General features: G+C 41.6%; 1 protein-coding gene across 1 annotated transcript in view; it reads right to left on the bottom strand.

The window, feature by feature from the left end:
- EDIL3 (EGF like repeats and discoidin domains 3) overlaps positions 1–14,741 on the bottom strand; it is a 235,883-nt gene extending 221,142 nt beyond the window's left edge. The window contains exon 1 of the mRNA XM_081881217.1: positions 14,631–14,741. Within this exon, the coding sequence (XP_081737343.1) occupies positions 14,631–14,697 (67 nt within the window). The 5' untranslated portion in view covers positions 14,698–14,741. The remainder of the gene's footprint in view (positions 1–14,630) is intronic.
- Between the last annotated feature and the right edge of the window lie 1,103 nt (positions 14,742–15,844).

Raw genomic sequence — 15,844 nt, 5'->3', positions numbered from 1 at the left:
AGGGATTGCATAGGGATCCACTTAACATTGCTATGGGACAGCAGTATATTGGGTTAAACTTATTCCACCAGTTGTTTCTGTTATAATATCTCATACAGCAAAATATTGATTAATCTATAGTCAGCTAATACACCCTGCAGATGTCAGAGTTGGGGATAAAAATGCTGCCATTTCATGATATAAGACAACCTCACAATTCATCTAAAGTGAAGACAAAAACCAATGACTTGGCTCTCATACTAATAAACTCTTTGTCATCAAATAGAGCTCTTGCTGAACAAGAACGTTTTAGAGAAACTGATGACATACTCCCATTTCTGCATTCCTTTATATTAGCTTAAATCTACAGAAGGCGTATATACATAAAGAGATATATAACCTGGCAGCATTTGAATTGACACCACATTTGAGCTGAATTTATTACAGAAAAAGGATATGTGTGGCACACACACACACACACACACACACACACACACACACACACAGCGCACATTCTCTTTGGTGTGATGAAATCTTCTCACCTTACTATATCAAACACCAAAGGTGCAATAAGACTTCACAGGATCATTTACTGGGGCGCCTTGACACATTAGTACTTGCTACTTTTAAAATAACATTTTTAACAGTGTTCTAGTTTCATGTTCTTAAAACCTTATATTGTCAACTACTTTAAAAATAATTATCTTTGTATGAATCTGAGAGTCTGACTCATCTTTTGTCTCATCGCTATCTGTTGTTGGTCACTTGATACTGCCTCTTGGTCCATAATGAGGAGCTGTTTTTGGTGCAGCTCTCTTCTCTTAGGCAGGGCTAGGGAACCTTCAGCCTTCCAAATGTTGCTGCACTAGAACTCTCACCATCCCTGAATATTGACTGGGGCTAATGGAGTTGAAGTCTAACAACATCTGGAGGGCACATGTCCCCCACCCCTTCTTTCGAGCAATAGTCCTCAACTATTCTAACTTCAGGAAACCTTTCCACATTGACTCACCTTGCAAGAAATAACTGCATGCATGTCGCGGAATCACTATCCCTTTTATAGAATTCTGTGGCAGGTTTTAGGATGCACACCCAAGATTTTTAGCCAGGGCTATTGACTTGCATGGTCTACTCAGCTAAAGCTGCAATCCTAACCCCATTTACCTGGGAATAAGCCCAAATGAATTCAATAGGATTCATTTCTAAGTAGACATGGTTAGTATTTCACTGTAAGCGTGCCCTGGTGAGCACACATCACTCTCTAGCGGAGGACACACATTGCAATTGAAGAATAGTCATCATGTTTTTGTTTCGTTCTGCTTTTTTGAGGGAAGATTATTTGCCACTACTAATTTTCTCACTGGGGAGTCCATGATAAGCTCCTAGGGAACACAAGTGCCTTACAGGGTCTACAACATCTAAATGTTGATATTTTACAGAATCCTTCAATAGATTTTTGTGTTAACATATATTCGCATACATGGGATGGTATTCAACTATACCATAGTTGTAGGAGGGCTATATATTCTGCAGGTGGCAGGTCACTTGACTGAATTATCTGTCATACAATACAATACAATACAATACAATACAATACAATACAACACAACACAACACAACACAACACAACACAACACAACACAACACAATAATGTATGTGTGTTAAAACTGGCTGTAGGATCTGGCAGCTAGGTTTTTTTTGGGGGGGGGGGAGGATGAAGAGTATGGTCTACAGTACGCAGTGGCACAGCCAGGAAACAGGTTTCCTTCATTTACATTTTGTAAAAATTAAGCAATCGTTTACTGAAATATATGCACACACACACACAAATAAGAAACTGGATTCCCTATCGCTCATTATTATCCCAGCACAAATCATGTTGACAACAGAAGCAGAAACAAGAATTGGAAGGGAATTAACCCCAAATTTATCATGCATACCACATAAAATGCCACAACTAGGATTTGTAACTGGGCACAATAATTATTACTGGCACAAGAACCTGTTACAACCTGACAATCCTATGGAGGTAAGCCCAGGAGAGGAAGGTAAGTATGGCAGGAGACCAAAAAGATGATAAACTAGATTGAAACCAAAGCCTTTTAATTATTTCCTCTCCTTCATATGCCCTCTTTCAATGGTGCACTGCAGCTAGAAGAAGAAAGGAATATACCATCTATGGTGACTGAGGTTGATGATTGCCCGCCAATGTTTTTCAGATGAAATTAAGAACACTACTGTGCAAAAATACCTAAATGAGACCACAGATATGGTTTTGCGGACCATATGGGATCAGGACTTGGGATTCAGTAGTTCAGAGGGAACCCAAGAGACAAGAGACAGGAAATATTTACCCATTAACCATTTCCACAGAGATTTTGACACAACGTAACAGTAGTGTGCAAAACTATACTGTGTATTCTAATCCAGAGAGTAGCCAATGTGGTGCCCTTCAGATGCTGTTGGACTACAACTCCCATCGGCCCCAAGTCAGCATGGTCAATGGTCAGGCATGATGAAAGTGGCAGTCCAGCACACTCTAGATCCTGTCCTCTTGTATGACTACCAGTAATGTGTGTTTAGTGTGGCACCTACCCTTTGAAATTTCAAAGTGAGGTACCTGAGATCTCTTTAACTAGAAATGATAGGGACTGAACTGGGGGCATTTGTAGGCAAAACTTGTGATTGAACATTGAGTTATGAGACCTGCAGAATTTGCCCAGCTAAACTGGGACACCAGAGGTGTAAATACAATACAATACAATACAAGGTAAAATGTCCACTTTCACAAAGGTATTATTATTATTATTATTATTATTATTATTATTATTATTAATCTGTGTACATTCATTTTATGCACTTGCTTATTTTATACCAAGATGGACACATGTTGTTCATTGAATTGCAGTTTTATTTTACTAAGTATAATTATTTTCCACAATGCTGTTTAAGACATATTGCTTTACTGTACAAGTACTCAAGTTATTACTTGAACAAAGAAAGGGAAGGGACTTTAAATTAGTTAATTAATTATTAGAAAATGTCTGCCTTTCTACTACAACCAAATGAGTCACTAATTCTTTTTTGTTTTAATTTTCTCCCTTAACACTCATCTCACTAGGGCTATTAAACTCTTTGCTTGATCACTGAATTTCATATCAGTAAATCTCATATTCTCAGCGGGGGCTTTCTTGCTAAGATCAGTTATGCAAAACCAAAGAGCTTTTAAAATGTGGTTTGTAATCTTCCTGTCATAGACATAAGAAAAGCAGTTGTCTTTAGCAGCCTCAAATGTAGAAATAAGGGCAAGGCTGCTCTAGAAGAGTAAAACTCTGGAATATTTTTTTCAACAGGGTCAGGAGATTGCGTAGGGATCCACTTTTTATTTATTTAGGGAAAAAAATCACAAAATGTTTGGGCTTTTTAAAGTTACAGTGATGAGAAAAATGCCTTGCCAGCATGTCCATGGGGGAAACAACATCTCTCTTTTATGTCTCTTTAATTTTTCATGACAATTGCTTTGCCAATCAATAGTTAAAATACGTATTAAAAATGGAACAGGAAATAAGCTATGACAAAACATAAGAGAAAAAATGCTAGCAAAGGTGAGGTTCTATTCCCTCGCCCCAGACTTTAACCAGTTATTTCTAATTACAATGCAAGGACTGAACATCATTGTTTTAGTCCTTTTATTGGACCCAAAATGAAAAACAGAGGAAGAGAGAACCTCTGGTTTTACTGTTTTTATAGGTCCACTTCCTGTCGTGCTCAAATTATAGGAGAAAAGGTAGACATCCACAATCAGCACTGTGTAATTCCCACAATTAGTCTCTTGACTTATAAAATGTATTGCTATAACTGAGGAAATTATGAAACCAGTAAACAAAAACTTCAGACATTCCTATATGAAGTTAGAGGGAGCCTTACAAAAGATCTATGTAGTCAATTTTTTTTTAGGATGAAGTGTCGCACCCTATGCTACATTGCATAGTGCAGAATATTAGTATCCTCTAATGCATTTCTGGGTCTATTGGGAGTGGCACTAACACCCTTACTCAATCTAGACTATCTTCATATGTAATGATAGGGTTTTTTTTGAAAAATTGTCAGTAACACTGAAATCCTTTGCACACTTATGCACATCTACCTGGAAGTAAACCAGATTGAAGACCATGGGACAATGAGTAAACACACATAGGACTGTGCTGCCAGTCATTGAAATTTAAGGAATACATTTCTGACAAAAAAAGTTAAACCTTATTTCCAACCTTTAAAAGTAAGCTAACATTTTTAATAGAATTTGTATTTGAGACAGAGTTATAATCTTGAAATTACAAGAGCCGGGTTAAAGTCAGTGAGTCATTAAAGGTCTATAGAATAATGAACCAAGAGGGAATAAGTAATAGCTTAACTGTCATGGCACATAATAGTTCAGAACAAATGTCACAGCAAGACATATTTTGCCTGGGCTTCCCATTCTACCTGTGCTCCATTAGGCACTACAATGCTAATTACTTTCAAAACTATTTTGAAAGCTTTCGCTTCATTTGTGGGGGTGGAGACGGCTATAATGTGAGTTGTTCAAAGGCAATAATACATAAAGAGCACTTCTATTTCCTGCATAAAACTAATGTAAGTAGGCGGGGAAAAGCACTACCATTAATGGCAGAAAGACATGAGGTCAAAATAAACAGGAAAGAACGCCAACCTTGACTGCAACCTTGACAACATCCATACTTCTGAAGATGTTAAAGCCATCATTTACATTTCTCTGGACTTCTTAGGTAACCAATGACAACTGATCAATTATTTTACATGCACATTTGGAATCAGCTGTGATTTAACGTAATTGTTTCCTTGCTTGGAGACATTATTGCCTCTTTTTCTTCACCTCCTTCCCATCTCTAGCCCATTTGCTCTTAATACTGTAAAATCTTTAAAGATGCTTCTTGTTTATACCCTCTGAGATTTACCATAGAGACAGCAATGAATGGCTGATACAAAACCCTGTGTAAGACATTGAATGAACACACACACACATTTTCTTTCTTTTCATTTTTACAGACTCATACTTTTACAATTTATATTCCTTCCTATTCATAAAGGTATAGATGGGGACCAAGAGTTCATCTATAAGCATGGGAATATATATAATGGTATTGCTCTGCAAGGACAAGTATTTGTTGTATTTTAAAAGTCTGTTAAGTCACCGTAAACAATGTACAACATTTTTTCATATTTTGTTTTAAGTTGGTAGAGAAAGTATGATATTGTCAGGCCTGACTCTTCCCTGACAGATATACCTCAGCATTATTGTCTAACTTTGACTTTGCATATTTTTCAGCATTAGAAATTTCCTGTGGATTAAGAATGCACCCTTTGCAAGATGAGAATTTGCTATTTTTGCACCAAAGTGATAAAGCAAAAAACTCTGCATAAACTTGATGCAGAATGCTTTCTTTCTCATTTTAGCAACTGAGAAGCTTAAAGTGGGACATACTCTTTTGAAATTTCCTTGCAATTTGCACCAAAGTGATAAAAGCAAAAAAACAGCTCTGGATAAACTATAACCCAGAAGGTGACAATGACTGCTGGTTCACATTTGTTCTCTCCCTGCCCTGCTCACAACACATGGATGCTTGGGGAATGCATTGGGGTGTTGGCAGGCAAGTGGCATGTTGTGCACATGTGGGGTTTGTGTAAAGTGGTGCATTCATATGGAACATGAATATGTGGATGCCATGATTTGTGCAATCATAGTGATCCTTTATCCAACTGCTGGTACTATGTGTATTGCAGCAGATGGCCAGCCCACATGCAGAATCAATACTGAATTTCGCATGGTTTATACAGATGCCATCAGTTTTCTGTTTCCTAACTCAACAAGAATAAATGGGTACTCCACAAAGCTTGGGAGGAATAAAATTCAGATATGCTTCCTTCTTCTTCTGCTCTGAGTTTCACAGTACAGAGCTCAAACAAAGAGCAAATGTGTGCAACAATGTTGTGAGTATGGACCCTGAGTCCTACAAGACTTTTATACCGAGTCTCAAGGTTCTGGCTTGTCAAGATTCCAAACAGGATTTGCCCATTTTCTTGGACTGCTCTTTGTAACTGGCCATGTTGACAATGCATCATAATAACGTGGGTGCTTTCCTTAGCATGCATCTTTTCCCCCTCCTTGGTAGTATTTCCTTATCATCATAGACTAAAAGGTCAAATTGAATATGACATGTTGCATATGATAAATATGGCCTGCCAACGGGTCACAGAGGGAAACCAAGTTAAGTACAGATCTCTTTATTAATTACTTCCCTACTTCCATTCATTCATTCTCTTGAAAATGGGAATTCTCATTTTGTCCAAACTCTAATAAAACAGTAATTTTATAATCAAATTTTATTCTTCACATTTTGAAACTTGGTTTTGAGTCTACATTCAGTCTAATTTTAGGAGAAGGTAACAATGGGATATTGGTGTTCATCACTTGGGCTTATGCTCCTTGTTCATGAATGGAATAAATGTTCAAAATTCTGGTTGTGCTTCAGGTTCCCTTTCTAACACCTCAACATTCTTATTTGGTATTATCTTTATGATTTTCATTTGCTTGGTTTATTTCTCTATTGGGTAGAATTTTCTTCACCAGTTAAAATCAGCTACATTTACTTGTTGTTTGTGGGATAAAGGCTTTGGGAAGTGGATAGTTTTGCTAATTTAGGAGTTATAAAATTTGGTGTCTTTTTATTGGTTGTACTAAAGAAAATTCTGGTATTCTGTCAAGTCAATAAAACATTAATAACAAGATAATCTGGATTGGTGACCCCTTCTTTATGGGAAGGGTAATTTGAGTGTAGTATATGTCACTCTTAACACTCACATCATTTGTGCACTGTGACCCATAGATAAAATATTTGCTTGATAGCAGAATATAAAACAACTAAATCTGAACACAGATAATTCATACATTCACTGACATGAGTGGGAAAAGCCACTCATGTCAGACAGCAACCTGATGGATAAAGCTGAAATGTTAAAATAGATTAGATGAGAATGTACCTACGAAATGCAAAGACATTATGAAAAGCAGTTGTCCACTTAGCCTGAAGGAACAAAGATAACCAAGATATCAAGCTGTATAATGACATCTGGGTCAGAACATGACTCATAAAAGAGACAGCTAAAAAAACCCCACGTAATATCTGTCACCTACAAAGAATCACATCAAGTTAAATTGAGGGTGGGGGAAGAGAACCCTGCTAGGTCATCTCACCTCTCCTGTCTACCAGGATAAAGGATTTTCTTCATAGATAGATACACACACACACACACACACACACACACACACAACTTTTTTAGTTGTGGAATTTTCCGCAAGTGCATTTGAAAACTTAAATACATGCTTATTATTTAATTCCTTTTTCTTTCTTTCTTTCTTTCTTTTTTTTATTATTAAAGAAAGAAGGCACTTACTCGGAAAGTCTAATACTTTAGTGGAATAGTAAGGTATGAACTGCTCTCAGAGCTTTAGACAAATCCAGCAAAGTATAACTAGAGACAAAGTACTTGGGAAAGAGATGGGAACAATAGGATGTGCCAAACCAAAAACCAAGAGAGAAAACAGGGAGCACAGAATAAAAAGCATTTGTTTAATGAGATTAAATATATTTAAAGATTACAGAAATCAATGTATGTAAATTAGTCAGGTCCATTGATTCTGATAACTAAAACTAACACTGGCCATAACCCACATATTTGTCTGTTATCATACTACATGCATTTGGTTAGTGAAATAAAGTGACTCTGGGACTTAGGGGAATGACTTGTTGCACTCCTCTTGTATGAGCAAGTATAAAGTCTGTGAATAATCTTGGATACTAATCAGTCACTAATGTGGAGTGTCTTTCATCAGCTACAGCTGGTGCACAAACTACAGCCATTCCTGAACAAGGATAGCTTGGCCACAGTGATCCATTTGCTGATAATCTTCTGCAGCAAGTACAAAATGCAGCAGCCTGTCTTTTGAGTGAGACCACCAGCTGAAGCCACGTCAGTCTGGTTCTTAAAGAATGTCACTAGCTGACAATATGTTTCTGGGCTACAGTAAAGGTTTTATTTCTTTAATTTTAAAAGTGGCATGTAACCTAAACACTTGGAGTATCTTTCCCAGCTCATTCCTACTGGGAATTACAATCAGTTGTGGGGAGGAGGGGATCCTTAGGGTCTGGGATGTGGGGATGAATTTTTCTATTGTGGCACCCAAAATTGGTAGCACCACCCCCTTGAAATCCAGTTGAGGTCTACACTACTGGCTTTTAGATGCCAGATTAAAAGTGAGAAGATTGAAACTGGCTTAAATGGTGGCTTCTATTGTATTTTAATGCATTGCTGCATTTTATGAATTTGTTTGGTTTTCTGTAATTCTATTGTTATCTGCCCAGAGATCTTTGGATGTGGGGCAGAATAAACAAATAAGGAGTAAGTACACTTGTTCACATAGGCCAGTACTGTCTAATTTGACTGACAGCAGCTCTCCAAGGTACCAGGGTGAGGTATGTACTAGTCTTCTTACTTAAGACTCTTTCATAGAATTGTAGAGTTAAAAGAGACCATGGGGGTAACCTAGTCTAACCACCTGCAACAAACTAATATTTTGCCCAAAGTGGTGCTCAAACCCACCATGCTCTACTGACTGATCCATCCCTTCAATCATCTAACTAGAGATTACACAAATTGAATTTGGAATGTATGTGACTATCAGTGATCCATAGCTGTCAACTTTTCCCTTTTCTTGCAAGGAATCCTATTCGGAATAAGGGAATTTCCCTTAAAAAAGGGAAAACATTGACAGCTATGCAATGATCTATGGAACGAGCAAAGCATGCGCACATAAACAGGGGTGAAAAAAGTGCAAATGAATGATGCTCTCTATGCGCATACAATTTCCATTTTCACAAAGGTTTTAAATGAATTAATAGAATGCATTTTCACTTTATAAACTTGCTTTTTCAATTCAAAAAACAGCCATATGCAAATTTTATTGTATAATCATTTTTATATTACTGTTAAAGATCAACTGCTTTACTGTACAAGTACCCAACAAAGAACAACTCCTTAATTTTAATTAATTAAAAAACAGGGGTGGAAGAAATGTCTTTTTTTAAAAAAAGAAGAAGACATATCTGGGGTACATTCATGAGACATTTAGAACATTTAGCACACAGGACCAATCACACATGATGTTCTACATGTGGGGAGAGAATGCATGAAGCCATACATACATGCTGGGGAACAATGTAGACCACCACACATTTACTCAACGTTCTTTCCTTTGATAGATGTGATGCTGTCAACCCTGCTTCTATGAAAGGAGAGTTGGTACTCTCCTCACATACTAGATGAATTGAAGCTAGCTCATGTATTTTCCTCCCATAAAACTAGTGAGAAGAGTACAGTCTCTATAAATCTATACTCAACTTTATTTGTATTGCATCTACAAGATGTGCTTAGAAGGCTTTAAATGGAGATTAGACACATCCATATAGGATGGAATTACCAACAACTATTAACCATGATCATTAATAGGAACCTCCTTGTTCAGAGGCTTGATGACATTAAATACCAGTTGCCAGAGCACTGACAATGGGGGAGGGCTATTGCTTTCATGCCCTTATTGAAGGCATCTTGGAAGTTCATGGCTATCCACTATGGGAAATAGGAAGCTAACTGGATTAACTGGTAGACCTTTGGTCTGAGCCAACAGAGCACCCCTTGTTTTCTGAACTGCATGCACTATGGCAATATTATAATTGTGGATGTGGGCAAACATTTTGAGCATATCACTTTTCTTAGTAAACCTTTTCTTAGTTTTCGCTGCCCAAGTGCAAGCACATCAAAAGTTTAGTAGCCAGTATTTAGGTGTAGGTTGGATCCCTATGGCTCTTTTCTCAGAAGGTAGGGGAAAGAAGATGCCACTGAGATTAAGGCCAATCCCCTTACTTTTATTTAATGCCTCCAACCTACCAGTATTTGGGGAGATGCTCAGCATAGCTCTATTGCAGTGAGAAGAACAGGAGCAGCTGTATTCATACTCTCATACCCATATGATTAACTATTAAACCATTCCTATTTTTAAATAACCATTAAATACCAGTTGCCAGAGACTAGCAGTGGGGAAGGGATACTGCTTCCATGCCCTTATTGACTCTTAAAATTTGTATATTCCTGAACAAGTATATACAAACTGAAAAATAAACCAATCTGCTCTTCAACCTTCATAGCTGGCAATTTCTCATAGAATTTCTCGTGAGCTGAACAATCATGAAATATTATTCCTCATATTTTGTAGCGCATCTTCACCATTCCACTCTTACAAACTGTAGCAGGCTTTATAGATTTCAAACACCTGAAGTGTGGTGTAGTGGGAAAGATATGCAACTTATATATGTTTCTTCTCAGAGTCACTGAAAACCAAAAGTTATGCTTGGTTTGGTTGGTCATGTTGAATAACCATCCCAACTCAATCAATAAATAAAATGATCTGGCAGACATTGTTGACAATAACTAATTTATATAGCACCAAGAGTTACTGAGCATCAAGCCTTCCAATTACTTCACTGGCACAAGCCTTGTTTATTCGTCTTACGTAGTTTTTGAAGATTAAAACACTGTTTAGAATGTTATTGCAAAGAAACACCATAGCTATTTTACTTTTCCATTGATTTTGGTTTAAAATTTGATTAAATTTCATCCAGTTATATCATTTGGAAGTTGGAAATAAGGAGTTAGAATCACAGAACCCTGAGATTAAGAGTCTCATGCTCTACCAACTGAGCTATGAAGGCAGAATTACTGGAAATAGTTGGCATCACTAACTAGCTGGTTGTTGGCATCACTTTTGCCTGTACTCTGGAACAATAGTAAATAATGCACTTCAAATCATACTGTACCACAAGGCTGAGTTTCTGATTTTTCACTAGTATGTGTGTGTATAATACAGATTCTCCTACAGATTTTGCTTTGTAATTTTATTACTTCTCACTCCATAGCTCATTTTGCTTAACAGTTCAAACTCCAGTTATAAAAACAGAATGCAAAGGTATCACATGCTCACTGCATCAGTGTATGGAAAGTATCGAAGAAAAATGGCAACAGCATCACGCCCCCCCCCCCCATTAGACTGCTATATTAGTTCAATTTTCAAAGAAAAGATCAATCAAGGAAAGCTCAATGCAAATGTAAAAGAAATATTAGACCAATGTATCCTGCTACATCAAAGAAGACTTAGACACCATGATTGTCACGAACGGTAATTAACGGTAAAAGGGCCTGTTATAAGAAAATAATGTTTTTTGAAAGTTCATAAGTTCAAAGTTTAGAGTTAGTTGAGTTCACACATCATTGTTCCTGTAACTGGAATGATTAAACTAAGACATTTTTGGTTACAGGAGGAGTATCAGGGTGATATAAGGGAGTGGGGGAGTGATGGTTCTTGCTATGTAAGGCTGCCAGTTCTTTATCCATGGGGAATTATGGACAATCTGGGATTGATCACCACCAAAGATGGGTCTGTGGGCACATTTGCAAACCAGCCACATGCACACCACAACCTATCTAATAGCATACAACAGAATGCTTATTTCAGCAGAGGAAGGGGAAAGGAACTGAAGAAGACCTCTGAGAGCACATATGCACTCACAAGCATCATACTGGCAACTCCTGGATTGAGTACATGCCTTTTATTACTATTTCCCAGTAAAAACATGGCAATTTCTCAGTAATTTAGTTATGTATACTTGCTTTTTAAAAATTTGCTTATAGTGTTTGTGCATTGTTGTTATTGTTTTATATTATTTTATGTATGCTGTTTGGAAGTTTGTTTGTTTTTAAAGTAACAGGTTTATACTTTCCCCCCTAAATAAATACATTAAAAGTACACAGCAACACTTTTAGTGTGCTGTGTTATTGTTCACTCTCGAAAATGTTTGTAAGACCGGGTAGTATTGCATTTATTAATTGTGGACACTCATAAGTATGCATGAATGCAGGGAATAACCTTTGGGGACAGGAATCATCTTGGTAATAGCCAGCTATTTCTGGAACTCCAGAAACTCCTCATTGCAATTATTTTTGAGAGAATTCTGGTGTCTCCTCTCAAGTGTCAACCTCCTTGCTATTCACAGTCTTTGAGAGATTCACATGCATCCTCAGTCCCCTCTCCCCCCAAAAATGTTAATAAACGCTTAAGGCGGATCCATTCTGTGGCAAGCCCAGTTGCCTTTTTGGCATGAACTCCTTGGCAGAGCAAAGTTTATCTTCAGATATTTTATTTTATTTTATTTATTTTTTTAAATCCCTCTTCGCTTCCCATATGGGAGGCAAAACCTGCATAATCACAGCATGTTTAAAAATTTCCCAGAAGTTGTTGAAACTCCGGACATAAAGACAGGCTGCATGTGTGTCAACATTCACATGCGAATGCTGGTAAGCTGAGGCGAAGCTGTGGGGACCTCAGAAACTCGTATCTCATTTCCCCACTTTTGGAGTACACACAAGGGAATGCTGTTATTTACACTGCCCGCAATTCAGGGTGTGCGGTCTCCGAGTTTTCTAGCTATACGTGTGTATTACACGGCTACTATACGTGTGTATTGGTGACAACTGGGGTTGGGATTTGTAGAGCGGCAGCAGCAGCAGCAGCAGGGGAGGGAAATGTGGGTGAATGGCCGCAGCACGGAGCTGTCTCTCTCACGATAGGACCCAGCCAGTGGGCGGTGGCTGCTGCTGCTGCTGCTGCGGAGGCGGCGGCGGCGGCTGCATCCCCTCACGCGGGGATTTGGCGAGCGCCTTTTGCCCCTGATCTGCTGGCGGCGCGCGCGCTTTTTCTCCCGCGCTGCCAGGCGGCGACGGACTGGGGCTCCCCTTCGTCAAGCCAGGCGCTCGCGCCCAGCCCGCGGCGCGCGACGAGTAGGATGAAAGCGAAGGCAGGGACGCTTCCTCAGCGAGGGAACAGAGCGCGGGAGAGAAGCTCCGCGAGAGGAACGCCTCCCTCCCCCGCCCCCTCGGGGACGACGTAGCGAGACCCGAGCGGGGATCACTCCAGCTCCGTCAGAGCAGAGCGGCTCGCCTCCCGCCACAGGCTCGCCTCCTCCACCCCCGCCAGGCGCCTCTCATGGCGAAGAAGCCGCCTCTAGTTTGCTCCAACAGACCTTTCTCTCACATAATATAGTATAATAAATATTAATAATAGTCTCCACATACGAGTGCCGACATAATAGAGTTGTTCAATCTTCACCATCCCCACCTATGAGTGCTGAGGAGGCAAGGCGAACTGCGGGAGGGGGGGGGAGCTCTTTATTCTGAAGGGGAGGCTGTCAAAAAACAAACAGAGAGGAGGGAGATTGCAATATCTATATCTCTATATAATATAGAGATATCCCTCCTCTCAGCTGGGAGGAGGCGGCGTTTCTCTTCCCTTCTCCTCCGCCCTGGTTCCCCCTACAAGAAAACTCACAGGAGCAGATCTCTGTTATGAGGAGAAAAGGTGAGCAGCTCCTTCGGGGAAATTGGTGGAGGGCGCGAGGGAGGAGAAAAAGCAAGGCTGGACCAAACTTGGAAACGCCAAGCTCAGCTGCAGTTGGGCTTTCCTCTCCATTTTTTCTCCCTCCCCTTCTCACCGCCCCACAACACAGCCTGGGGAAGAAAAGAAAAAAGCTCGTTCTTCAAGGATGTCCTTATCTGAGGAAGCCTCTCAACTTTCGCAGACCCCTGAAGGCATCTTGTCAGAGGCAGAGAGGGTGAAGACCTGTCTAAGTTATCTCCTGGGCGTCTGTCCTTCCCCTCCGTCTGGGCAAAGGCTCGCTGTATGGAGAGGATCTAATCTGTGTGATCTGCGAGCTCTTTTCTCCATCTCTCCATCCACCACTCCTCCATCTGCCTCCCCGTGAAAGGCACAGAATTACTATATGCATCTGTCTAATCTTTCTCTACCCGAGCCTCCCCTCGGTGCATCCGATTAGGACAGAAAGAGAGCGAGCGAGCGAGCGAGCGAGGAAGTTTCCTCCCCGCCTGCAGCCCAGCAACCTCCATCCCTGCACCTTTTCAGGAGGAGGGCGTCCGCTTTAGAGACGGCGGCGAGCAGAAAGGAGCCCCTGCATTCGCCAACTGTCCCAGGCTCCCCTGCTTCTTCGCTGCGCGTCAGATGTAGAATTAAAAATAAAATAAAACAAACAACTAAGGAAACGACCGCAGGGCTGCTTGTTTGGGGATGATGCCTATATTATTATTATTATTATTATTATTATTATTATTATTATTAGTCTTGCCAGCGCGCTTATCAGGATTACGCGGAAGCCCTGACTGCATCTGCGAAGCGCCCATTGCAAAAGAGGACATGTCTGCGGATGGATGACACATAATCTGATTAAAGAAAATAAATACATACAAGAAAAACCCCCACGTCCAGACAGCTGGGGCTTATTCGATGCACGTCTCTTTCTCTCTCCCCCCTTCCCCCAGATTGCCCGGCGCCTTCATCCGCTTCAGTTCTTTCTTTCTGGACTTTGCCCTCACTTTCCCCCCCCCCCCGGAAGGCGCCTGGGCTGCTGCTCTGCCCCGACCCGGCATCCTCGCGCCCCCCTCGCCCGCCGCTCACCTCGGGCGGACCGCGGCGCTCCCAGGCTGGCGCACAGCACGAGCCAGGCGCCCACCCAGCGGCTCATGATGGTGCTCCCTGGCTCTCCCGAGGGACGATCCCGAGGCGGCAGAGGCGGGAGGGAGAGCGGCGGTCTCTCCGCACCTGGGCGCTGGGCAGCCGGGTCCCACCAGGAAGAAGGAAGAGCCTCTCTCCGTCTCCGGCGAGCGAGTGCCGCGTCTCGCCTACTGGCCAGGATATCCTCCGCCGAGACCCCCGCGCAGCTCGCGGCCGGAACGCGGCTGCCGCCAGTCGCCGCTCATCGCTCGCCGGTTCCGCGGCTGCGCTGGGCAGGTGTGTGGGAGCGAGCGAGCGAGCGAGCGAGCGGGAGACTCTCCCTTCGCCTCCTTCGCCTGCCGCGGGTCGGTGGGGGCAGCCTCTTGGCTGGCTGCTCCTGCCGCTGCTGCAGGGAAGAGAACAATGACGAGAGAGAGAGAGAGAGAGAGAGAGCGCTCTGCCGGCTGGAAAGTGCGCTGTGTACAAACAGAGGCGGCGTGCGCGCGGCTGGCTGAGGCGAGAACCGCACTCTCCGACGCCGATGCCGCCGCCTGCTTCCCGCTCCTCGCCTCCCTTCACTCAAGAGGCAGCTCCGGGCGGGGGGGGGGGAGGCAGCGAGGAGCGCGGACACACCCTGCCCTCTGATTGGCCCGCCTTTTGTCTCCGTGAGCGGCGCGCGCTGGAGGTGGGAGCTCGAAGTAAGAGGCGCGTCGAGAGAGATGGGCGAGGAGGACTCGTCCTCTTGGCCGGGAGCAGAGCAGAGTTGCTGAAGGGATGGAGGGAGAGAGGGTTCTCAACCAAATGCGGAACTAGGATTCTCTCTCTCTCTCTCTCTCTCTGTGACACATGCACACACAGAGACACCTCCCTCTGTCTTCCAGCTTTCCTGGTTGTGGTTGTTGCCCGATTCAATGTCGTGGAGAGTGTGGGTGAACACCAAAGTGCAAAAGTTCTCAATTGTTCTGTATTATTGTTGGCTTGACATTAATCACACTTTAACACCGAGTTTTTTAAAGCAGGTTTCAAAGTTGTTTGTTTGTTTATTTAAGGGAAGTATCTTATCACCACCACCACCATCATTAGTGGTAATATTCATGCTACAAAAGTGGGAATTGATATTGAGAGTGGTAACCACCTAAGGAGTTCATAGCTAAGCTAAGGTGGGAACTGGGATTGAC

The sequence above is a fragment of the Podarcis erhardii genome (assembly GCF_964252035.2).
Source record: "Podarcis erhardii genome assembly, chromosome: 11".
NCBI classification, from domain to species: domain Eukaryota; kingdom Metazoa; phylum Chordata; class Lepidosauria; order Squamata; family Lacertidae; genus Podarcis; species Podarcis erhardii.
The sequence above is the reverse complement of the archived record's forward strand: the minus strand, read 5'-3'. Positions and strand labels throughout refer to the sequence as shown.